The sequence below is a fragment of the Mustela nivalis genome (genome assembly GCF_964662115.1).
Source record: "Mustela nivalis genome assembly, chromosome: 1".
In the NCBI taxonomy this organism is placed as follows: Eukaryota; Metazoa; Chordata; class Mammalia; order Carnivora; family Mustelidae; genus Mustela; species Mustela nivalis.
Genome location: NC_139020.1, coordinates 47,593,196 through 47,619,991, shown reverse-complemented (window position 1 = coordinate 47,619,991; position 26,796 = coordinate 47,593,196). Strand labels below are relative to the sequence as shown.

General features: G+C 38.8%; 1 protein-coding gene and 1 long non-coding RNA gene across 4 annotated transcripts in view; one reads left to right on the top strand and one right to left on the bottom strand.

Moving 5' to 3' along the window:
- Positions 1–26,796, top strand: part of LOC309846717 — a 104,072-nt gene that overhangs the window by 7,072 nt on the left and 70,204 nt on the right. The window lies entirely within an intron of this gene.
- LNP1 (leukemia NUP98 fusion partner 1) lies at positions 6,349–26,692 on the bottom strand. Of its 3 annotated transcripts, XM_082696119.1 has the most exons (5): positions 23,931–24,049; positions 21,491–21,608; positions 18,902–19,090; positions 10,990–11,220; positions 6,349–6,832 (listed from the first exon to the last, which is right to left on the bottom strand). In XM_082696119.1, the coding sequence occupies exons 2-5, from the start codon at positions 21,539–21,541 to the stop codon at positions 6,683–6,685; spliced, it is 621 nt and encodes a 206-aa protein (XP_082552245.1). In that variant the 5' UTR covers positions 21,542–21,608; positions 23,931–24,049; the 3' UTR covers positions 6,349–6,682. The 3 variants fall into 3 exon arrangements, with proteins under 3 accessions (XP_082552245.1, XP_082552246.1, XP_082552247.1); XM_082696120.1 differs by lacking the exons at positions 21,491–21,608; positions 23,931–24,049 and adding an exon at positions 26,534–26,692; XM_082696121.1 differs by lacking the exon at positions 21,491–21,608 and having other exon boundaries at positions 23,931–24,102.

The window sequence follows — 26,796 nt, the reverse complement described above, 5'->3', positions numbered from 1 at the left end:
TCATAACTATAGCAGAATGCAAACCCTGGTAGAAGGTCAGGCCCTCTCCTCCCCCTCAGTGGTGGCAAATAACAAAAGCACCAGGTAATAGCTTGATGTCATCTTTACATGTGTGAAAAAGAATCATACTGCACTAAAAGACCATGTAAATGTGCCAGTCAAAAATGGGTGAAGGTAAAAGTTGTATGAAATTTGAAAATTTTCACTCAACATCACTTAGTATCAGGAAAATGCAAATCAAAACCACAATGAAAATGGTCCACTTTTTTACACCATACACAAAAATAAATTCAAAAGGAATGAAAGACCTAAATGTGAGATAGGAAACCATCAAAATCCTAGAGGGAACAAAGGCAGCAACCTCTCTGACCTTGATTGTGGCAACTTCTTACTAGACACGTCTCTAGAGGCAAGGGAATCAAAAGCAAAGAAAGAACTATTGGGACTTCATCAAGATAAAAAGCTTCTGCACAGCAAATGAAACAATCAGCAAAACTAAAAGGCAACCTTTGGAATGGGAGAAGATATTTGGAAATGACACATCTGATGAAAGGTTAGTATCCAAAAATCTATAAAGAACTTATCAAACTCAACATACACACGTGCGCGTGCACACACACACACACACACACACATCCAATAAAGAAATGAGCAGAAGATACAAATAGACATTTTTCCAAAGAAGACACACAGATGGCCAACAGACACGTGAAAAATGCTCAATATCACTCATCATCAGGGAAATACAAATCAAAACTATAATAAGATACCACCTCACACCTGCCAGAATGGCTGAAATGAGTAACACAGGAAACAACAGGTGTTGACAAGGATGAGAGAAAAAGGAACTCTCATGGACTATTGATGGGAATGCAATCTGGTACAGCCACTGTGGAAAACAGTATGTAGGTTCCTCAAAAAATTAAAAATAGAACTACCATATGATCCAGTAATCGCACTATCAGATATTTACCAGAGAACACAAAAATTCAAAAGGATATATGCACCCCCAATGTTTATTGCAGCATTACTTACAATAACAAAAGTATGGAAACAGCCCAAGTGTCCATTGATAGATGAATAGATAAAGAATATGTGGGGTATATATATATATACATATAATTTCTAGACAGCCATAGAAAAGAATGAAATATTGCCATTTGCAACAACATGGTTGGAGCTAGAGAGTATAATGCTAAGCAAAATAAGTCAATCAGAAAAAGACAAATACCATACGATTTCACTCATATGTGGAATTTAAGAAACAAAACAAACAAAGGGGAAAAAGAGGAAAAACTAAAAAAAATAGACTCTTAACTGAAGAGAACAGATAGTTACCAGAGGGCAGGGTGATGGCAGGAGATGGGTGAAATAGGTGAAGGGGATTAAAGAGTACACTTATCTTGATGAACACCAGAACAGAACAGAATTGTTGAATCACTCTATTAATCACTATATTAATTACCCCTGAAATTAACATTGTATATTAACTATACTGGATTAAAGAAGAAATTTTTAAAAAGAAAATTGAAAAAATACAATATATTTGAAAAAAACAAATATAATTGCTACTTTACTTTTCCCTCAGTTTCCTCTTTTTTTTTCCCCTTTTCCTTCTTCTCACTCTCTATGACAAAGTTACTTTGTGCCTTACATAAGCAACAAATCATAGTTTAGGACTAGAGTTTGCGGAGATATTATTTACAAAATGGAGACTCTGGCTGTCCTTGGGCATTGGAATATGGGCAGAGGAGCCAAATAGACATTTTCTCCAAGAAGACATACAGATTCTGACATACACATGAAAATATATTCAACATCACTAATCATCAGGGAAATAGAAATCAAACCACAATGAGATATCACCACACATGTGTCAGAATGGCTATTATCAAAAGACAAAAAATAACAAGTGTTGGTGAGGATGTGGAGAAAAGAGAACAATTGTGCACTGTTGGTGGGAATGTAAATTGGTGCAGCCAACACAGTAAACAGCATGGAGATTCCACAAAGAATTAAAAACAGAACTAGCATACGATCCAGCTGGACATCTATCTGAAGAAAACGGAAACACTAACTCAAAAAGGAGTATGTATCCCTGTGTTCCTCGCAGCATTATTTACAATAGCCAAGATACAGAACAAACTTTAGCCAGTGGATAAATGGGTTAAGAAGATGTGGTGTATATATACAATGGAATGTTATTTAGGCACCAAAAAATGGAAATCTTGCCATCCACAACAATATGAATAGACCTTGAGGGCGTTATGCTAAGTGAATAGTAAGTGAAGCAGAGAAAGACAAATACTGTATGATTTCACTTAAATGTGAAATCCAAAAAAAAAAAAAAAAAAAAAGAACAAATAAAACAAAACTCGTAGATACAGGGAATAGATCGGTTGTTGCCTGAGAGGAGAGGAGATAAAGGAGTGAGTAAAATGAGTGAAGGGGGTCAAGAGATACAAACTCCCAGTCATTAAATAAGTCATATGAATGTCATGTACAGCATGGTGACTATAGTCAATAACATTGTTTCATATTTGAAAGTTGCTAAAAGAATAGGTCTTAAAAGTTCTCATCATATATGTCTGCAAGGAAAACTTTCTCAAAGATACTAATTTTGCCTTAAGTAATTTCAAAAAAAGGATCCATACTGGGGTGCATGGGTGGATCAGTCAGTTAAGTGCCCAACTCTTGATCTCAGCTTGGGTCTTGAGCCCAGGTCTTGATCTCAGGGTCGTGAGTTCAAGCCCTACATTGGGCTCCATGCTGGACATAGAGCCTACTTAAACAAATTTTTTTTAAAGGATCCATATTAAGAAGGAAGGACTTGTATGAATTGTGGAAGTAGTTAAGAAATGCCATGCTTCAGAGCATTGTTGAGGAGTAAAGAAGAGGAATTGATGATTGGTGGTAATAGTTCCATGGGTATACACATATATCCAAACTCATCAAATTCTGTACATTAAATCTGTGCAGTTTGGGGATATCAATGATACCAAAATGGAAGGTTAGGTTGGGGTTTTTTCTTTTGTTTTTATTTTACTTTATTTTATTTTTTCAGTGTTCCAAGATTCATTGTTTTAATCCTCCTTTGGTCCCATCCATGTTGATACAAAAGTTGGGTATTCATCCTTTCTGATGGAGGCATAATACTCCAACATATGTATGGATCATATCTTCTTTATCCATCTGTTGAAAGGCATCTTGGCTCTTTCCACAGTTAGACAACTGTGGCCATTGCTGCTATGAACATTGGGGTACAGATGGCCCTTCTTTTCACTACAACTGTATCTTTGTTGTAAATACCGCATAGTGCAATTGCAGGGTCATAGGGTGCTCTATTTTGAATTTCTCAAGGAATCTCCATACTGTTTTCCAAAGTGGCTGCACCAACTTGCATTTCCACCAACAGTGTAAGAGGGTTCCCCTTTCTCCATATCCTCTCCAACATTTGTTGTTTACTGTCTTGTTAATTTTGGCCATTCTAACTGGGGTAAGTGGGTATCTTAATGTGGTTTTGATTTGAATCTCCCTGATAGCTCCCTGATAGCTAATGATTATGAAAACTCTCTCTCTTTGCAGATGACATGATACTTTATATGGAAAACCCAAAAGACTCTAGAACTCATACAGCAATTCAGTAATGTGACAGGATACAAAATCAATGTACAGAAATTAGTTGCTTCCTTATACACTAACAATGAAAATATAGAAAGGGAAGTTAGAGAATTGATTCTATTTACTATAGCACCAAGAACCATAAGATACCTGAGAATAAATCTAACCAAAGAGGTAAAGGATCTGTACTCAAGGAACTACAGAACACTCATGAAAGAAATTGAAGGAGACACAAGAAGATGGAAAGCATTCCACGCTCATGGATCAGAAGAATAAACATTGTTAAAATGTCTATACTGTCCAGAAAAGTCAATATTTTCAATACCATCCCAATAAAAATTCCACCAGCATTTTTCAGAATGCTTGAACAAACAATCCTAAAATTTGTATGGAACCAGAAGAGTCCCCGAATTGCTAAGAAAATGTTGAAAAACAAAAACAAAATGGGGACATCACATTGCCTGGTTTCAAGCTTTACTACAAAGCTGTGATCACCAAGACAGCATTGTACTGGCTGAAAAACAGACACACACCAGTGAAACAGAATAGAGAGTCCAGATACGGACCTGCAACTGTATGATCAAATAATCTTCAACAAAGCAGGAAAAAATATATAGTGGGAAAAAGACAGTCTCTTCAACTGCTGGGAAAACTGGATAGCTATGTCTGGAAGAATGAAACTCGACCATTCTCTTACACCATACACAAAGATAAACTTGAAATGGATAAAAGACTTCAACATGAGGGGGCGCCTGGGTGTCTCAGTGGGTTAAAGCCTCTGCCTTCAGCTCAGGTCACGATCCCAGAGTCCTGGGATAGAGCCCCGCATCGGGCTCTCTGTTCCTGCCTCTCTGCCTACTTGTGATCTCTGTCTGTCTAGTAAGTAAATAAAATCTTAAAAAAAAAAAAAAAAACAAAAAAGACTTCAACGTGAGGCAGGAATCTATCAAAATCCTAGAGGAGAACATAGGCAGTAACCTCTTCGACACTGGTCACAGCAACTTCTTTCAAGACATGTCTCCAAAAGCAAAGGAAACAAAAGCAAAAATGAACTTTTGGGACTTCATCAAGATCAAAAGTTTCTGCACAGCAAAGGAAATAGTCAAGAAAACAAAGAGGCAACCCCCAGAATGGGAGAAGATATTCACAAATGACGCTACAGATGAAGGGCTGATATCCAAGATCTATAAAGAACTCCTCAAACTCAACACTTAACAAACAGATCCTCACATCAAAAAATGGGCAGAAGACATGAGCAGACATTTCTCCAAAGAAGACATACAAATGGCTAACAGACACTTCTTTTGTTTTTATTTTATTTTATTTATTTGAGAGAGACAGTGAGCAAGAGAGAGAGAGCACAAGCTGGAGTGAGGCAAGGGAAAGAGAGATGTGGGACTCTATCCAAGGACCCCAGGATTATGACCTGAGATGCTTAGCCGAGTGAGCCACCCAGGTTTTTTTTAAAGGAAAAAAATGTTCTCGTCAAAAAACAAAACATTATAACTATGTGTGATGTTGGATGTTAATGAGACTTACTGTGGAGATTATTTCACGAAGTATACAAAAATCAAATCATTATGATGTACACCTGAAACTAATAGGGTGTTAAATGTCAGTTATACTCCAATATAAAAAAAAAGAAGAAGAAATAGGAAGAGTTCTAGTATCCTTTCTTCTAGGAAAGAAAAATAGTGATAGCATATGGCCTCGATGGGTTAATTAACCTGATTGTGGTAATCGTTTCACAAAGCATAATGTGTCAAATCATCATGTTTGTACAATTTAAAACACAATTTTATCAATTATATATCAATAAAGCTGAAAATTGGGGGAAAAAAGTACTCACCTCAGCAATACATATACTAAAATTGGAATGATACAGAGATTAGCATTGCCTCTACACAAGGATGACATGTAAATTCAGGAAGCATTCCATCTTTTTAAATAAGTCATAGAATATAAGGTAAGCTTGCTGACTATAGTTAGTAATAATGTATATTTGCATTGTATTTGCATTGCAATGTATAATTGTATATTTGCAGGTTACTCAAAGAGTATATCTTAAAAGTTCTGATCATAAGAAAAAATTTGTAATTGTATGATAATGTATGTTAACTAGACTTATTGTGGTGATAAGTTCATGATATATTAAAAATATCAAATCATTATGTTGTATACCTGAAACTAATATAATGTTATATGTCAGTTATGTCTCAATATAAAATTTAAAATAAGAAACATGAATATGGTCTCAGAAAGTTAAAACCCAGAGCATAAAACTGACCTCAGAGAATCAGTCTCCACCCACATAATCAAAATCATAAGCTACTCCCAGCTCCTGCTTTTCTCATTCACATCCACTCATTCCATGCACATCTCTCTCTCTCTCTCTCTCTCTCTCTCACACACACACACACACACACACACACACACACACCAAGTTAGGAGCCAGAGTTAAAGGGAAATGAAGGTCCTGCCTCAGGTTAGAGGCATGAGTTAGAATGAACCGGGCTCTGGCCCTAACTCTGCCACCTCACCAGTGAATTTCCAGATGGTCTAAATTTCCATTTTCTCAGCTAGCAAGTGAAGACAATAGGTCCCACCTCAGAGTAGTGAGGATTATTTTAGGTAAGAACTCAGCATAGTGCTTGGCACATTAATTACCAGTTCCCCTTAGATGACGGCCGTTAGACACACTTACATAATTCTGATAAAGAAGTAAACTTAGAGTCACATCAATGACTTTTATTTAAACTTATTTGCAAGGTTGATGCAGAAGAAGAGTTAGTGAAGATGCGTTGGTGGCTCTTTAAATATCTTTCTTTACATTTTTAAGAATCACTCCTTCTATTAAAATACATTTTCTTTTCTTTATTCCCATAAAAGGACCACATAGCAGATCACACTCTCGGACTAAGACATCAGAAGCAGTGGGAGTCAGGTGCGAGTCATCTTGGGGAGCCCTGCACTGATGGACCACTGCAGTCACTCAGCATTTCCGGACACTCCTTCACAAGTGCCACCAAAACCTGGCATCTGGAGACATGATATGGAAACACTATTTGGACTCTCTTTCAACCAAGGGGGGCATGTGTGCTTCTCCGTGTTCTTCCTTCCTAGGGTTCCTTCTTTCCTCCACTTTCTTTCGAGATTTTATCTCCATCCTCAGGCATTCCCTTTCTCTCCTCTCCTTCCTGCTCTCAGGCCCCTGAAAGAGAAAGGTCAGAGAAAGGGTAGAAATGTACAGATAGCTGACAATGAGCCACATTTCTCCTAACTCTCAGAAATGAAGAAAGCCCTGGTCATTTAGTAGACTTCCACATCTTAGTTTCTCATAATAAATTTAGCAGAAGCCCAAAGGTGTTGCTAAAGGTTTTAGTCATAAATAAAAGGAATGGGGCCTCGGGTGTTAGCAAACCCATAGACACCCATGGTTTATGGGAGAAACTCGACCTGTATACAACTCAGACCTATAGAGGGATGTGATTTCACAGTACAATATAATTAATGGTCTCCTGGTGCTTTCTGAAAAGAAATATGGAAAGTGAATCATATATGGAATGATTCTAACCTTCCAGTGTCTACTTCTTTAAATTACATTAACAATAGAGTTTGCATTAAGTTCTAAGGTGAGGGCTATGTGAAGAACAAAGTGTTGAGGAAATGATATCCAGGCACATTAACATTCCCCAGCTGATTGCTCAGGGGTCCACATTCACTGATTTATTGAACATATACTACTATTCTAAGATTAAGAGATACAGCACTAGCTAAAGAAACCCTACTTCCTCAATATTACCCCTGCATCAAGAGTGATAGACAGTAAGTCTAAAAGGCAACAAGAAAATCACAGATAGTGGTGAGTGTGACGATAATGAGCAAACAGGGTGATATGTTAGGGAAGTATGGGGTGGGAAGGAGGAGGGTTTCTTTCATTTCCATGGTCCAGGAGGGTCTTTCGAAGGCATTACTGACTAAAAGATGGCATTGATAAATGTGGTGATGGCATCTACTTACACTTCTATTTTTAAAAATAAACAAATAATTTTGGCCACTCTAACTGGTGGAAGGTGGTATCATGCCTCCATCAGAAAGGATGAATACCCAACTTTTGCATCAACATGGATGGGACTGGAAGAGATTATGTTGAGTGAAATAAGTCAAGCAGAGAGAGTCAGTTATCATATGGTTTCACTTACTTGTGGAGCATAAGGAATATCACAGAGGACATTGGGAGATGGAGAGAAGTGAGTTGGACGAAAATGGAGGGGGAAACAAACCATGAAAGACTGTGGACTCTAAGAAACAAACTGAGGGTTTTGGAGGGGAGGGGGAGGGGTTGGGTGAGCCTGGTGGTGGGTATTAAGGAGGGCATATACTGACTGCATGGAGCACTGGGTGTGGTTGCATAAACAATGAATCTTGGAACACTGAAAAAATAAAATTAAATTTTAAAAAATAAAAAATAATAAACAGATAACATCATGACTCTCCCTCTCTTCCATTTGAACTGGAAACCCTGGGGAACACCTGAGCGTCTGTCAAATGAATATGCCAGTCAGAGGAGCCACCTCAGGACTCAATCCCACAGGCTGAGGTAGGAGGGTGCCTGGTTCCCGTGGTCATGTCAGCTACTCTTCAGTGCTAGATAGTTTCATTTCTATCTATAATGGTCTGGTGGCCAAAGTCAAAAAGCGAAAAAATGACAAAGCTGAGATGCAGGTTAAGAGACTTAAAAACTGTAGTTGTTCTGTAAATGTGCCTCCAGATTATTCTCATTAAACCTAGTAGTTGTATTAGATCTTGAATGCTTACAAGAGCAATATAAAAAAGAGAAACTATAATGACAATTATTTTCAAAATAAAGTGATGGCTTTTCTCTTACTGAGAAGAAAGACTATCTGAGAAATGCTCGTAAACAATGAGTTAGAATCTGTTTTCTTCTCTCATTGTTTATAAACAAAATGTAAAAATTATCAAAATAAGACTATTGAAGTTTTCAGTAACAAAATGAAAGAATTTGATGTTATTGGTCATGATCAGGTCACGAAACTAGCTTCTGGATCTTTTTGATGTTTACACATTACTCAACATTTGGTCCCCAGCCAAAATAGAAATCAGTTTTAGATTTGCTGATCAACCACACTTTTAGTGTAGTTAGCTTTAGAAAAAGTATGTCAATTGTTAAATAAGAACAAGTTTTAAACTGTATGTATATTCTAAATTTTTAATTTTACATAATGATAAAAATTTATAAAACTTAAAACTGTTATAAGATATAAAAAACTTAAACTTTTATAAAATATAAAATATTCCATTGTTTACATAGGTAATATGAAAAAAATTAAATGATTTTGTAAATTCCTAGCAGGTTTCTGGTTATTATATGGAACTGTGAAAAGAGTCTTTGAGTCAAAAAGTTGAAAATGCTGTCTTGATTGCCTTGGTACTCAAAAGAAAGAGCATGGGAAATGAAATACTAGCTAACATTTGATATTTTAGGGATAATGTGATGAGTATCCCTTTAAATAAGAGAACTGATTTCATGTTTATACACTGTTAGGGCTTATAATATTAGCAAAAGGTATGTTAGCAGTTACATAAGATATGTTATTATATGGAATTTTTTCTGAGGACATCAGAATCAACAAAGAGCAGTTCAGATTAAAGACATTTATATCATAACTTGTTCCAGAAAAAAACCAATATATCTCCTGATTAATATAATTAGTGACTCGATCATGTAATTTATTTTAAAACAGGAATTCTTGCACTCCTCTTAAATTCCTACTGGAAGTTCATAATCTAAATCTAATCACCAGGAAATGTCAGCTAAACCCAAATGAGGCATCACTCTAAAAGATATCTGGCCTGTATTCTTCAAATGTCAGTGTCATAAAAGACAAGAAAAGACTGTTCCAGAATAAAATCAGTTAGATTATTTTATTCTTGTCTTTATTTAAGACAAGAAAAGACTGTTCCTGAATAAAATCAGTTAGAGGGATGTGAAAATTGGTTTCAACACACGATCTGAAATTTCACTATAGAGAATATTGTTGAGGCAACTGGCAAAATATGAACAAAATCAATCAATTAGGTATAAAATTATTGTATCGGTATTAATTTCCTGAGTTTCTCTTATGATCAGGTGAAGAGAGCAGCCTCCTGAAGGGAAACCATACACAGTGTCACTCTCTGATAAAAGTGAGGTGCCACCTAGAAGCCAAGGATGTGTGGTGATAGTCCCAACAGCCATCACTGCTAAGCAGAAAGCATTGTGTTCAGATGGGCAATGAGGTAGGAAGCAGCCACATGTCTTCCTCTGTATGTTAACAGAGCAAAGCTCAAGAACCAGGTGGCAATACTCCTGGTCACTTATTCGTTCTGCCTACTGCATGGCAGAGATACGTATTTATTCCAAAATAAAACAAAACAAACAAACATACAAAAAAAAAAAAAAAACCAGAAAAAAAGAAGTTATTTTGCTCAAGGTGACTCAGTGAACATGTTGTGGAGTTCAAAAACTATCCCCAACTTAATTGATCTCTAGTTTATTACTTTATGTAACAAGTTTAGCATTATCAATGGAGTTTCTACTCTTCCACCGTTTCATGCCTGTCTCTGCTTTGTGCTTCACTTAAACTCCCAGGGGCCACTGTGAAATGCCTGGACTCCTCCTACTTTTGGATACTTACTAATGTTTAGAGAATTCCTTCTGCATATTTTTTAGAAGTACCGGGGAGTGTGCCTGGGGGGCTCAGTCAGTTAAGCATCTACCTGCAGCTCAGGTCATGATCTCTGGGTCCTGGGATCAAGTCCCACATCAGGCTCCCGGCTCAGCAGGGAATCTGCTCCTCCCTCGCCCTCTGACCTTCCCCTAGCTTGTTATCTCTCTCTCTCTCTCAATCTCTCTTTCTCTCAAATAAACAAAATCTTAAAAAAAAAAAAAAAAAAGAAAAGAAATACAGGGGAACAGACCACCATCATACACTATTTACTCCTGGATTAGATATGAAAAGACAGCACAATTGGGATAGTTTTTTCCTTCTTCAAATAGTGAAAGAAGAACAAGTCACAATTATTTATAAGACTGACAAAAATAGTCTCAGAGAACCAGAAGACCTCAGTAACAAAAACATTCCACCTATGGCCCTCTGGTAATTCGTCCTACACCAGCTATCTCCAATAAAAATAATGAAGAATATTTATATACATCTGAGCTATCTAAAACAGTCATTTTTCAAAGGCTTCATCACTAGACTATAAACGAAGAAATTAGATCTATCCTCCTCAAACTTGGGAAGGATGAATCCTTCGGGTTTCCTTTCTTAAAGTGGTTAAATATTCAATAACTCCATTACATACCAAAGAGACGGAGCGTTTGGTTCTAAAGCACAGTTTCTGTTCAAAGGACTCTGAAAATGCTTGAATTTTGGAATGAGATCTTCCTTTTGATTCCAGTGCCTCCTTGAATGACTCATCTGCTGAGCATTTTCTGTAATCCAGCATGTGGGTATGGCATTGAAATCCCTGGTCCTCATGAGAATGTCTTCTGGGATGGCTGTCAGACGATGTGATTCTGGGAAGCACAGGAAACTGGGAATACAGAATGCAAATTTTGCAGTATAAAGAAACAATATAATATTAACACAGTGACAAAATATCCATTATAACCAACTAAGCAAATCTCATGTTGAACTGAAATTTTATCTTTTTGATCAGTAGGACCTTCCTCCTACAATGAAGTAGAGTTAAAACATTAACCAGAACATCCTAAGACTAGCTCTGTTCATCTTCTACCATTAAGGTGGAATAATGAAGCATTCCAAGCCTTAAATTAATATGTAAAATAAATCCCAAAATTATAAAAAAAATAACTACAGTGAAGACATAAATGTTAAAGAAATGATGCAAAGGTAAGTATTTATGTGACTTCTATATGAAGAATGAATTTTTAAGCAAAAGAGCCACGAGAAAAGTCATAAGGAAAAAAATAAATTTAACCACATAAAAATAAAGCCAATGTGTATCATAAATAATATAAACAAAATCAATGGTAGATTTAAAAACTTTAAAAAATATTTGCTACATGTTAGTAATGTTTAATAGATCTCCTGAAAATAAATAAGTATAACTCACATGCATACAGGCAAACAGAGAGATCATATAATACAATCACATCAATGTTAAACTCACAACTGGAAAATAATCAAAGGGTAGACCCCCTCAGAGAAGCCAATCTTGAAACATTGTCTCAATTTCTCTTCCCAACCCAATCCAATATAACTTTTGCATGCAAGACTGGCTTTGGTCAAGATATTGATCTTAATAATGTTTCCAAATTCTGTCCACTTTTGGTTTTGAATCATTCTGTAGCATACAATCCAGTAGCCCATATGGCCCTCCAGGAAACAATCTTTCCTTTTCTTCTACCACTGCACCCTCAAGGGTGATCTTTCTGCGACTGTGTTTTAGACATTTTTGCTCACTTCTCCAGCTAACAACTCATAACTGCTGGAGTTCCTCCAGGTTCTAATCTAGTCTTCCTTCCCTTCCTTTCCTTTCTCACATGACACTTCCTCCCTAAATATCTCATCTTCAGGCTTTAATTTCTAGCTATCATCTGATTTCCTAATTTATATTGTTAGCCCAGACATCTCCTCTATGTTTCTTCCCCCTCAAGTCCTCCCATAGTATCCCACTGGCACTCAATCTGACTTGTGCCAATCTGAACTCACACCTCTCCTCCTCAAAACTTCTCCCCATGTGTCCCCTAACTTAGAAGATGGCAGACCATTTACTCACTCAGACCTGTAACTCAGGAGCCACTCTTCACAATCTCTTGCCGAGTCAGTAGATTCCATCTCTCAAACATCTCTCAAAAACTATCCACTCTTGGGGTGCCTGGGTGGCTCAGTGGGTTAAAGCCTCTGCCTTCAGCTCTGTTCATGATCTCAGGATCCTGGGATGGAGTCCCGCATCAGGCTCTCTGCTCAGCAGGGAGCCTGCTTCCTCCTCTCTCTCTCTCTCTCTTTCTCTCTCTCTCTCTCTCTGCCTGCCTCTCTCCCTACTTCTGACCTACTTCTGATCTCTGTTAAACAAATAAATAAAAATTTTAAAAAAACAACAACTATCCACTCTTTTCCAGCATCACTGTTACTACCGTAATCCAAGCCATCCAGGTAATCTTTCACCCATATGATAGAAGCAGCCTCCCCGTAGTGGATACCCTACCTCCACTCTTACCCATTTGTTTTGTCATTCCCACAGCAGCCAGGGTAGTTAGAACACCAACCAAGTCACATCTGATCACGTTTTCTTTTGTACCTTTTCTTGCCCCACCCACTCTTTCAGGGATGGCCTCACTGGTTAGTCATTTCCTCCAGCTCACTTGCTCCTCTCCAAAACAGGCACCTTCACAGGGGGTCCTCTCTGCTCATGACCGCTCACCACCCTACCCCTTTACCCCATGAAATGGTTAATCATATTTTAGTCATTCTGCACTTTCACAGAAACCCTTCCTTACCACCCTGGGTGTTCTGGTCCTGGTTCAATGCCCTGCTGGGGTCTTGTACTTCTCCTTTATGATATTTAGCACAATCATGATCAATATTTTGGGTAATTTTGTTACATGTCTCTCCTCCATTAGACTATATGCCCCATCACATCAAGGGCTATGTTTCATTCTCTGCTAGAACCCCAGTATGCAGCACTCTGCCCTATTCATAACATGAATTCATTAAATATATACTAATGAGGGGCACCTGGCTGGCTCAGTCAGAAAAGCATGTGTGTCTTGATCTTGGAGGTGTGAGTCTGAGCCACATGTCAGGTGTAGAGATTATTTAAAAATAAAATCTTTATGTATATATATGATGAATAAATGTATAAAGAATAAAAGAAAAAGAAATAACAGCTAGTAAAAATTGTTTATGCTTAATTAATAGTCAAAACTTATGGAAAATGAAATAATAAACAATTTTGTCTTTCAGTTTAGCAAAAAAAAAAAAAATGTTATTTAATGACACTGGCAAGAGTGCAGGGTGATATACACTGTCTTCCTTGCTGGTAGGACTACAAATACACACATCCCTCCTAGAAAGCTGTTGGTGATATGTGTCAGAGGACTTAAAATATTCCCCTCCTTGGATCCGTACATTTCATGTTATTATTTACTGAATTGTGTCCCCCTGCCCCAAATTCATATGTTGAAGTTTTATGTGAGAATGTCATATTATGACTATATTTGGAGATAGGACCTCTAACAATTAAGTTAAAATGAGACCATTTTGGTGGGTCCCACTGGTCTGACTGGTGCCCTTATAAGTGAAAGAACTTTGCATACACAGAGAGAAACCAGGAATATGCTCCCACAGAGGAAGACCATGTGAGGACCAGCAAGAAGGTGATCATCTTTAAGCCAAGGAGAGAGGCCTCAGAGAAAACAAACCTCAGACTTCTAACCTCCAGAAGTGTGAGAAAATAAATTTCTGCTTTTGAAGTCACCCAGTCTGTGGTATTTTGTTATGGCAGCCCAAGCAAACTAACACACATACCTAGAAACTTTCCCTCAAACAATAATAAAAAATATGGTTAAAGATTTATAAAGCTACTAAAAGATAATAGGTAAATTTGTATATATTATTCCATTTATTATAGGTAAGACATGGTACTTGGTGCTTTGGACAAATTGGGGAGACAAACAGGCACAGAATCCCCCTCTTGGAGATTATGCTGGGAGACAAACATTAAACAAAGAGGGCATATGTCTACCGCTTTGGCCAAATGCTATAAAGGGAAAGTTCAAGATACACAGAGAGGCTTTAACGAGGTAAAATTATGTACGTTCCAGTGGATGTTGGAGTGACTAGGAGGATGAGGGGAGACTTTTGTGAAGGTGTGATGATGAAGATACAATCTGAAGGATGAGCAGGGTTAATCCAGGAACAGGGAACACTGTTCTGCCTGAGGACGAGCCCCATATGTTCTGAGGCCCTGCCACAGAAGAGCTTGCTGGAGTGGAAGGAAATGAAGCCTTCTGAGCGTGAGCATCTGCGAGAAGGGAGGGATGGGCAGGGCTTGAAGTACGGTAGTATCAAAAGATGGGCAATCTTAAAACATACCCAAATGTTTTGAAAGGTTTTCTTTGTCCTGTGGAATTTATTTTTAGGACTTTTTTTTTTTTAATCTAAATGGGGGTATTTTTTTATCAGGAAAAAAGAGGTGCTTTCAAAAATTAAGACAGACACAGAAGGACAAATACTGAATGATTGCACTTACATGAGGTATCTAAAATCATCAGACCCAAAATCAAAGACTTTTTGCAGTAATTAACTGAAGCGTCATCTGGAAAAAAAATTTCTAACTTTCGACACTTCCAACACGTGACAATAAGAAGCATAGGTGCTTATTAGGTACCAGGTAATGTCCTAATGACATTAGATAAATTACTCATTGAATCTTCACTACACCCTTATGCGGTATCTGCTATTAACATCAACCCCCTTAACATACGGGGAATCTGAGGCAGAGGGAGGGAAGTAACTCAGTCAGTTATGCTGCTAGTGGTAGACCCTGGAAGGCTGCATCTGGAGCCCTCCCTTCACCCTTCTTAGCCACCTACTCCGCTGCCTTCCCAGAGATTCCTCTACAACTAGAAGACAGAAAGCAAATCCATAGAACATTATGCTAAAAGTCCTTCCTCAGAGTTGTCACTGTTGCCTGAACCTATCACTAGTTTTGGGGTGCCTGAGTGGTTCAGTTGATTAAGTGTCTGCCTTTGGCTCAGGTCATGATCCCAGCATCCTGGGATGGAGCCCCACATTGGGGGTGGGGTGGGCTCCCTGCTCAGCTGGGAGTCTGCTTCTCTCTCTCCCTCTGCTGCTCCCCCTGCTTGTGCGCTCTTTCTCTCTCTCAAATGGATAAATAAAATCTTTAAAAAAAAAAAAACTACTATCACCAGTTTCACAACAGGGATTAAGGCATTGTCTTCTATTGAAATGAAATAAAAACTTAATCTAAAAAACAAGAAACTACATTAGTCATGAAGTTAAATTATTTTAAATTTACTTTAAATCAGTGGTCACAGATTATTATAATGAGTCTTGCCGAAAAGTAGTGTTCTCTGAGGAGGACCAAGTTCTACCCCTTGCCTGCTTTGTTCTTTCTGCCAGATTTGTATTTTCCACTAGACTGGAAGTTTCACAAGCACAGAGATTATGTATGTCTTCTTGTACCCTCTACATGCCTTGCATAAGTTATGCCTGTCACATAGTAGTCAGTCAATAAATATAGTCAATGAATCAAAGCTCCATCACTTTGCAGGAATCATCATGAGGCTGACAGCCATATTAGAAACCACATTCAAATGGAAAAGGAGGGAAAGCTCTTCTCTTCCTATGAATGTAATATAGATGGATATAGATTCTTAATAGGTTGTGAGAGGGAAGAGCCTCAGATGGAAGCAGTGGGGAGAGAAGAAAAGAGACAAGGCTGAAAGTAAGCTTTTCTTTTTAAGTCATTGATTGAGTTTAAAGCAAAACACACACAATGAAAACCTAATTGTTCTCTGATCTCTAAAGTAAGAAAAATCTGAGCACATTCTAGACTTAGAAAAGTATCCAACACAGGCTCTTGTCATGAATATATGGCATTTTGTGACTGGAGCTGGACATTCAGACCCCTGACTATCTCCCAGGACTCTGCCCACATCACCCTGGGTCTCCTACTCTGTGTTCTGCACTTGCACAGTCTCTACTCTGTTCAGTCAGTTGCTCGTTTTTATTCCATGCTTTGTCTTCTTGAATAAACACATACTTTCTGCATGTAGTCTGATAACTGTGGAACTCACTGTTGACATAGAGGACCTAAACAGGTTAATTCAGGCAAATGCCCAAAGCTAGTATGAGCAGGAAGAGATACATGGACACTGTTTAGAAATGCACTACATAACAAATTCTGCTGGTCCCAATAGTTTAAGGCAAACAACACTGCAACCTAAAACTGGATTCCCTAAAAAAGGGTGGATTATCTCGGTTTTACAGGTATAATAGATGCTAAGATGTATTCAACAAAACTGTATTTTATTAGTCATTTGTTTTTGTTTCATATTTTGTTTTCATATTTTCAACAGTTCCAAAGGACTGTTGAGATAAATAGCAAGTCTCAGTTTTTCTCTTTGTTTCTCCCTGGTTCTCACTATCTGGAAACTGGAAACTAACTGTACTCCTGGTTCACACTGTGAATACCTCATTTGAAGTAGAACATAAGAGATTAAAATGAGTGGGTAGGAGAAGAATCAATGAAACAAGATGGGATTGGGAGGGAGACAAACCATAAGTGACTCTTAATCTCACAAAACAAACTGAGGGTTGCTGGGGGGAGGGGGTTTGGGAGAAGGGGGTGGGATTATGGACATTGGGGAGGGTATGTGCTTTGGTGAGTGCTGTGAAGTGTGTAAACCTGGTGATTCACAGACCTGTACCCCTGGGGATAAAAATATATGTTTATAAAAAATAAAAAGTCAAAAAATGAAAAAAAAATGTTAATTAAACTGAATGTATTATTAAAAATATATTAGTTGAAATAAAAAATAAATAAATAAATTAATTAAAAAAAAAAAAAAGAGATTAAAATGAGAGCGTGATAAACAGCTGTTTATTTACAACAGAATCATGGATAGTTAGAGTTAGAAGAGTTCCCAGACATCATCCAGTACCCCCTCTTCTTTTTTACATAAGGAACCTGAAGCTCAAAGACCTGTTGAAACTTGCCCTTTGTCCCTCAGTATGCATTTGGCAAGAGATCTATTTTCAAGGGGTGCCTGTGTGGCTCAGTCATTAAGCATCAGCCTTTGGCTCAAGTCATGATTTTAGAATCCTGGGATGGAGCCCCACATTGAGCTCCCTGCTTAGCAGGAAGCCTGCTTCTCCTTCTTATGCTTCCCCAGCTTCCCCTCTCTCACTCTCTCTCTCTTTGTCAAATAAATAAATAAAAGCTATGGAAAGCACGTATTGCATGGAGCACTGGGTGTGGTGCATAAACAATGAATTCTGGAACACTGAAAAGAGATTTAAAAAAATTTTTTTTAATAAATAAAATCTTAAAAAAAAAAAAGAAATCTACCTTCAAATATTTGCATCATAAAGAGGTCTCATTCCTCAATTTTGCTGCTGGTCACTGAAACTGAAAGAGATTGCCATACCCACCATAACATCCCTCACAAGCATTATGTTTCTAGGAACTTTGAGGCTAAAACTGAAATAAAATAACACTGTCCCAAAACATACTGGTTCTGGGGTTGACAGAAGCAGAAGGTTGGGGAGACATTCTCTACAGCTAGAATCCTAAGGGACTTGTGGAAAAGAAAAGCTACATTTTTAAAGGTTTTATTTATTTATTTGTCAGAGAGAGAGAGAGAGAGAGAACACAAGCAGGGGGAGAAGCAGAGGGGAAGCAGGCTCCCCACAAAGCAAGGAGCCCGATGCGGGACTCAATCAGGTCCTGAGACCATGACCTGAGCTGAAGCCAGATGTTTAACTGACTGAGCCACCCAGGCATCCCTATATTCTTGCTTTTTTATTTACTGTTCTATTATAGTAAATGACTGTGAAGCAGAGAGAACCAGGGCCTGTCCCTGCCGCTGAGTCCTCACCTGGCCAGCCCCTCCCGTTCTGCCATTAGAATCTTCCTCCTGCTTGCATCTGGCTCCCTAGAAACTGGATACTCTGCCTCCCTGTGGAAAAGTAGTATTGAGGACAGAAAAATTTTGGTTTCCTCTCCCCTCGGGAAACCAAAGGAGAACCAGAAGAAAAAGTGTATCAAATTTATCAAAGGTAGTGATTTATGATGTGGAATCCCCAATTCTTTAGAGGTCATCAAATCACGGAGCTATTTTCAGTATTCCAGAGAGAGTATTGTAAATCACACATTGATCCACGCCTGATGCTACAGACTAATTTATAACATCAAGTGTCTTTCCTTTGACTCGAATCCTATTAACCCTCAGGAGGATTGTCTCAGGTTTATCAGGAACTCTGAATAGTAGTTAAAGAGATCTTAAGCTACTAAAAATGAAGAAATCTTTGCCTACTAAATGAAAATCGGGTCCCCGGGAGGCCAAGATAAAACAATAAAAAGGACTCTTAAGGGTATAAAAAGGTTTAGAAGTACTGATTTTGAACCAAAAATTTTACACCAAAGGCCTCTTCAAAAATTATCTAATAGAAATCCCCCTCCCCTAGTCCGGCTCTCCCCTGGTTCTCTGATCATAACTCACTGGGCAGGGCAGGGAGGTTTTCCTGTGAGTGGCATTTTGTGGTCCATGATGGTCCCGGAGTCCTCTCTCGTTCTCTTCTATCCAGCTGTGACCCCAGAAGCTGCTCATCCATTTGGCAAAAGACACATCATCGTCGTCATCATCTTTGTGCTCCATGTGTAGGTGATTTAAGTTGTCGAAGGCCTGTCCCTAAATTTGAGAAAGAGCAATATCCTCTGACAGGGCTGACTTGATGAAACCCAGGATCTCCCCCCAAAGCCAAAATGAAACTGTTATTTTCAAATGCTCTCTGCTAATGGGATCCTTAAGGGAGAAAGATTTACTAAACAACCACTTCACCATCAGGCAGCCTCGGGAATGTCTATTTATAAATTGTGCAGCCCACATTCCCTCCCCTCCCCCTGTCTTTTTAAATTGAGGCTTTTTAATCCTTCCATGGCTGGGGCTTGTGCCTCCAAGCCTGAGGGTGGGAAGCACACTCCACTGCCTGGTTTTCCCTGTGCTTTGCTGCCGATGGCATGTGGTCACATCTCCAGCTGTCCATGATGATGGAGCATGACCCTTATAATGTGCCTGTCTGCTCCAGGATAGCTCTGAAATGGGGCCACTAACAAGGGACAGACTGACTACAGCCTGCAAGATGGCCAGCTATTGGTATGTTGTATCTATTGCCAGATACTCCCCTAATAAATGACATTGATTTTGAAACAAAAATCCAGCTCCTGGGTTTAAGGGAACAGTTTCTTTTGTTGATTTATTATTTATATCTGTAATAAACAGTACAACTGTAATGTACAAACTTTAAGCATATAGTCTGATGAATTTTTACATACATGTATCAGTTCATAACCACCACCATGCAGGTGAAGACTAAAACATTTTCAGCACCCAAGTTGGTTCCCTTTATTCTTCTTCCAATCCATCCTCTCTCTCCAAAAGGTTATGACTTCTGGCCACTGTCACTATAGATTAATGTTGCCTGTTTTCGAACTTTCTTTCAATGGAATTATACAGAATGCAGTATTTTGTGTCATTCAACATTTCATCAGTGAGATTTATCCCTATTTTGTGCAAACAGTAGTTCATACTTTATAGTACTACACTGTATGACTGACTATCCCACATTTAAAAAAATTCAGTCTACTACTGATGGTCATTTGGGGCTGTCATTTGGCTTGTTTCCAGGTGAGGTATTATAAATAAAGCATCTATTACCATTATAGTCCTTATTTTCTAGCAAGCATTTTCTTGAGATAACAGGACTAATAAATTTATAAATTTACCCTTCGGGTATGAAGTCAAATATTTTACCTATGCTATTTTCATTATAACAACACTGTGACATTATAACCAATCTGTGGAGATTTGTATCACAATTTATAGATAAGGACATTGAGATTCCAATAGATGGCCACTTGCCTGATGTGAAATTACTACTAAACAGCACAGACAAATCTGAAGCAAGGAGTAGAATAATGAAGTCAGACTCTTCCCACCATTCCAGCAGTATTCCAAGAAACCTTTGATAAAGCTTGCATTCTTAGACAGAGGTATTCCTGACCATTTTCTATATGAAAATTCTTCCTTGAGCTACAAAAAGGTGGGCTTAATAATTGTGACCAGTGTTTGTAGAGCATTGTACCACAATTTCTAAGTTACTAAGGAAAGTAACCAAAGCATAAAATAGCTTGCAATATTTTTATTTCTTGTCTAAATAGTGAGACATGAGGGATTGTTACTTTGTAATATTTTTATTACAGAATGCAGAAAGTCTGCTTCTCAATGACCCACGTGAGAAAGGAAAAGTTATAACTATAACCATATGTCACCACTGTTGGAGGTCTGTTATTAAAGAAAGAAAGGTAACTCCTCTTGGGGAAGCAGGACCAGGTATGTCCACAAAACTTAACAATAGATAAACCTCTTCTTTTCTATTCCTTTTAAGACAGAAATATCTTTTCTTCCAATTTCAGAAACAAAAATAAATAAATCTATGATCAGGGGATAGAAAAACCAGAACAGGTCATACCTAATTGTTGCTTAGAAGTATTTTGAAGAAAATACGACTTATTTTAAAACCTCTTTGAGTGACATTTATCTCTTGGAGTTCTGAATCCTTCTTTTAAGGCCTCATAGACAGAAGCTATTTAAATATGGTAAAATGTGCATATATAAATATGGAATTGGCTCATGTAATTATAGAGACTGATAAACTTCACGATATGCCATCTGTAAGCTCGAGATCCAAAAAAACCAGTGGTGTAATTCAGTCCAAGTCCAAAGGCCTGATAACTAGGGAAGCCAATGGTGTAAATCCCAGTCCAAGTGCAGAAGAAGTTGAGATGAGATATCCCAGCATAAGCATTGAGGCAGGGCAAATTCCTCCTTCTGTCTTTTGTTCAATTCAGACCCTCGACTGATTGGATGAGGCCCACCACTCTACTTTATTGAGTCCATCATTTCAAGTGCTAATTTCATCAGGAAGTGCCTCCAAAGACACACCCAGAAATAGTGTTTAATCTGGGCTCCCCATTAACCATCACAGGCACTAATCTCATTCATGAAGGCTCCACCTTCTCATCTACTTACCACCCAAAGGCTCCACCTCCAAACATCATATTGGGGATTAGGCTTCAACATATGAATTTTGCAGAATCACAACATTCAGTACATAGCAGGGTACCACATAAACAGCACCTAGTAAAAACTGAGGGCATGAAGTCTCTAATGAGCACATAGACAACATTTCACATGTGTTGCCAAAACCTACTGGAGGAATTAAGCACAACCTGTAAGACTTCAGTGGGACAAACAAAACAAAACAAAAAGAAACAACAAAAGGAACCTTTTGGAAGCTTCTCCCTGGCTTTCTTCAGACTTAAGCCAATATCCCTTCCCCCTTTTGGATTCTGGTCTGTATCCTTTCAGTGTAATAAATCTTATCCATAAGTATAAATATATGCTGTGGATTCTTTAGCAAATCCTTAAACTAGGGGTGACAGTTGGTGTCAGAAGTGTGATTTATTAAAAACAACCCTGACTCATTGAAATATGGCTAAAACAGTGGTCAGAGAAAGAAAGTATGAAGGGGATACAATTATGAACCTTCACATACCAATGGTTATCTAGTCATGTGGTATGAAACAGCAGCTGAGATGTCTTTTCTGGAAGGTGAAGATCACCTATGGAACTTGAAAATGATATAGCTCCAACCCTAGAAGAACCGGATCCATAGGCCACTTTTGGCCAAGGTAGCTAAGGTAAAGGAATTAAAAATTATAGCCTGGCTGATGTCTTTAGGTTTTGTTCTCCCCTTTAGGGGGGAGGAGAAAGGGTTAAAACTCTGCCAAAAAACATTTCCCAAAATGTAGTATGTTTGTACTGCTCACTCCTCCAAGTGAGAGGAAATAAGATTAAGTCAATTCCAAGGCTGGCACAAACTTTAGACAAACCAGAAAAAAAGAAGAGCAGAAAAATAACACTCCATCCACAGCAGCCTGTTGCATTCCAGCTGGGACCTCTCAGTAGCTGTAACATTAATCCTGAAAGTGTTGAATTTACTGCTAAGGTTTGAGTAAACTTGCAAAAAAAAAAAAAAAGAGAGAGAGAGAGAGACTTTCTAAAATGGCTTTTTACTTTGTGCCTATTGCTTCTGGGTATGTGATTTTTAAAAACAGTATAAATTATATTCTTATAATTTCATAAATGCTAAAGGGATTATTCCAACATGGAAAGCTGCCCAATAATAGGTGTGAGTAGAACAGGATTTCTTACTTGGATGGATTAAAAATTTAAAATTCTTGAAAATCTGAGTATTGAAATCTTCATAAGTGATTATTGTTCCCGTGATTTTTGCCTATTGGGGGCCTATGAGAAAAGGCAGACAACATAAAAGGAGAAGTAATCTGCACAGGAAAATGCACTTTTAGAGTTTTAAAAAGCAGTTTTTAGTTTGATAATAAGTTTCTGTAAAATCAGATGTCTGGCTCTTAGAGACTGATGATTGTCTAGACTAATTGTGCATATTTTTGAGTAGGTCAATTTGGACTCTAAGACTGACAAGATAAAAGGGACTTAGAAGAACTTGGAATTCCACTGTCTGCCCCTGTAGTCTCTCATCTTTGCTGCTGCCGAGGAAGAAAAGCCACAAGCTTTTGGAATCCAGAATCCAGAGATCCTAATTGCCTGGACCTGATGGTAGCCTGAAACCTAATAACATCTGTAACAGAATAGTTCAATCTTGGAAAACAGACATAGGCTTAATGAACAAAACTGAGATGCTGGGACTACTGCAGACTTAAGACACCCCTCCAGGGGGTCGTGGGCTATAAAAACATCATGGGTGCTCTCTGGACCACATGGGCCACCTGCAGATGCCCATAAGAAAGGGCACATTCCCTGATGGGACTATCTGAAACTAAGCTGCTGGTGGCTGTATATTTCTAATGTAGGGACTAATTGCATTTGAGATGAATGACCAAAAGAAACCTAGGCTGTGATTCCTGATGAAAGCTGCAAGTTGGAAGAGAACACAGTATGGAAAGTAGGACCTCTCTGCCCACTCCTGACAGAAAGGACTCTCAACCCCTGCTCAGGAATGTCTCACTGCTGTTGACTTATGTCTGACTTTCAAGAACATTTGAAATTTGTAACAAGAGACTGATGGCCTGATTCAACTTTACTCACCTTCCTCCTATGTTAGGCAGTTTGATGATTAAAAACAGCTATTCCCAAAAAGAGATTATTATTTTTCAGGCTGCCTACTGAATAAATGATCAGGATGAAAAGGGTGGGGGCTATGTAAACATGTTCTGAAAACTTTTGAAAATTCAAGATTTTGTCCTAACCAGTTCCTGACCATGCTGTCTTTCTGGTTAAGTTATATTAACAGTGTTTTTCTATTCTTCTGTCCCTCTGTTACAAATTCCTTAAATCATCACTTATTAAGTGGGCCACAGGATGTCAGAGAGTGAACTGTGGCTCAGCAACAGACATATGAGGAATTAAAATAGGGAAGTTTATTACTTACAAGTTCTGGAGGAAGTGCCTGGCACACCTTGAGGGGCCATATGCGGAGGTCAAAGCAGAGTGCAGACAGAGAGAGGTAGACATTGGGGCACGTTTTTATTAGAGTCTGCAGGTGAAGTGCTTTGGATTTCCTGGGGCTAAGGTTAGGTTGGTCAGTTGAAACCAAAAGGGCAGGGTTTGCAACGCCACCCTGGAGTCTTATCTAAGGAACCACGTGGAGAGAAGGCAGTGGGGGCAGGGCAAATGGTTGATCATGAGGGATGTTGGGGAATTGCCAGCAGGAACTTACATGTGCTTGTGACTCTGTGGACTGCAATCTAGGGCATGTGCTTAGGTGAGGGGACTAGTGTCAGTTTCAGGACACTGCTTGGCTAAACAAAATGAGGTCAATGCAGCAATATCATGCAGTAACTCAACTAAATTCTTGACATCCTCTTTTTATCCAACCCTTTTGGTTTATAGATGAGAATAAAAATGACTGGGGAGAAAATGTAAAGTAATGACTATTAAATGAGACACACTGATTTTGTAATAACATGGGATGCGGGGAAGCCCAGCACCTGGGAGATACAGGGAAAGAGGATGTTAATGATCTCATTCTCATAACTTCTCTGTTTTTCAGAACTGCTCCTGCAGGGGTGCCTGGGTAGCTCAGTGGGTTGAGCCGCTGCCTTCGGCTCAGGTCATGATCTCAGGGTCCTGGGATCGAGTCCCGCATTGGGCTCTCTGCTCAGCAGGGAGCCTGCTTCCCTCTCTCTCTCTCTCTGCCTGCCTCTCTGTCTACCTGTGATCTCTCTCTGTCAAATAAATAAATAAAATCTTTAAAAAAAAAAAAAAAAAGAACTGCTCCTGAATGCCACTATTGCCTTCCCAGGATGCTGTGAGGTCTTGAATTCGAACCGCTACTGAGCCTGTGATCACACCTGACAGCACTGACTGTGGGACAGCAACAGTGGGCCCAACTCCTATGTTCCCATGAAGAACAGCTCTAGATGTTGTCCACATTCATGAGGCAAATGAACTAATGTCAAAGACAAGCAAAATTGGTGAAACTGCCTTCTGGAAGTCCTTCTAAAACTAGGGACTCAACTGCATTATTTCAACTGGACAGAGAACCCTAGGGCAGAAGACTTACAGCGGGAAACCAAACTAGGGGCCCTCTTTACCTCTAATGCCTACTAATGTATGTCTTCATTGGGTGACCTGCCAGTTGCAAATTTTTTGTTTCCAAGGGTACTCTCTGGGATTACTCTTCTTGAATGTGTACCTTAACGTTCATGGATCGCCTCAATCCTGGAAGGCATGCAGCTCAGCTTCAACTTACCAGGCAGAGTCCTCCTGTGTTTGAATGAATGGTTCAGGCCAGGTAAAAAGGTGAAGGCAAAAACTTTAGAAGAAAGCCACCAGGCTTTCTAAGATTGACCTTTTTGTAGATGGGATTTGTTTTAATTGGCTAAATCCAGGACCCTGGAGGAATACTAGTAAGATGCTTTCTCCCTGCAACAGGGGGTCCTGTTGATAATAATTTTGCTCCAAAAAAGCATGGGCCAAATGGGGTGGACTTTATAGGAAGGAGTTAACAAAGTGGCCTGAGAGTACACATCCTTAGAAAAGCCTTGCTTGATCCTTGGCTGGCATAATGGGATCTTGACTGGTAAACAGTTCCTACAGTAATATAAAACTTACCCTAATTGATGAGTGGCTTAAACTGCTTATACAACCAATGGTTTATTCTGAACAACTGCATTTTTTTTTTTCTGGAAGTCTGGAATTTTTTGTACAGGCTAGGCAGTATGTGTCTGCATGACCAGCTTCCAGTAAAAGCCTTGATCTCTGAGTCCCCAGTAAGTTTCCCTGGTAAATAACACTTCTCATCACTGGAAGAATTAAGCATGTTCTATATGACTCCACTGGGAAAGGACTCTTGGAAGCTTGAGACAGTTTTCACTTTGCTGACTTTTCTTTGTGTCCTTTCAATGTAATAAATGTTAGCTATCAGTATAACTACATACTGAGCCCTGTGAGTCCTATATGTCACTGAACCTGGGTCTGGTCTTTAGGATCCCCAAGACAGGAAGGAAAAGGAACTCTTCAAATCTGGGCCAAAAATTCTCCCAAGACAACAAGATATGAAGTTAACCCCAAAAGGAAAATAATTTGGTCTACAGTATATAAAATAAATCCACCTCCATTTTTCTCCTAGTTAAGCCCATTTCCTTAAATGTATGAGAAAAGATGGCTCCCTGATTTGCCTGGACTCAGGTACTTATAACAAACCTGGAGCAGCAAGGCAACAGCAGTAGTTGCCAGATTTTCGGCAGCTGGAGAACTGCTCTTCTAGGCCTGTTTCTGGAGCCCTCACACAAGAGGAGGCCAATCCGCCCCACCCCAAGTCACCATGAGCCTTCCCTGCTCTGGACACCTGCCCTGAAAAAATGCTGCCAGGGGCAGAGGACCAAAGGGAGTTGCCCTTTTGACCCTGCTCCAATGCTCTACCTTGCCAAGCCCATGGTGTCAAAAGTGTCAAGTGGCTTGAGACAGCTGTCGTTTTCTAAAGAGCTTGCCTGTGTATTTTCTTATCATGCTCAATGTGAAAGGAATTACCTTCTCTCAGAGGGTAGGAAGCTTGTAGAGCTCATGTTCTCATAAAGTCAGACATCACGGACGCTCAGGTAATCAGTGAAAATAATCCTTCGGCTGTGTATAAATGAAGTGGCTTTTCAATGTCCTCTTTCACATTCCCTGCTTCAGGAGACTGTAATCCTGGAGGGAAAATGATTTTCTCTTTATTTCATTGTCTCTTTCATTTATTTAACTCCCATTAGTTATTTCAATGCATTCCTTTTACTTAGTTCATTCTCCATAGC

Bases quoted from the DNA above. Each gene is read 5' to 3' on its own strand.
- LNP1 (XM_082696119.1), bottom strand. From the start codon at position 21,541: ATGTTGAAGCCTAATCCCCAATATGATGTTTGGAGGTGGAGCCTTTGG. The intron at 11,221-18,901 runs GTGAGTTATGAT...CTGTATTCCCAG, and splicing joins AAACCTCCCTGCCCTGCCCA to TTTCCTGTGCTTCCCAGAAT. The intron at 6,833-10,989 runs GTATGTAATGGA...TTTCTCTTTCAG, and splicing joins CCAAACGCTCCGTCTCTTTG to GGGCCTGAGAGCAGGAAGGA.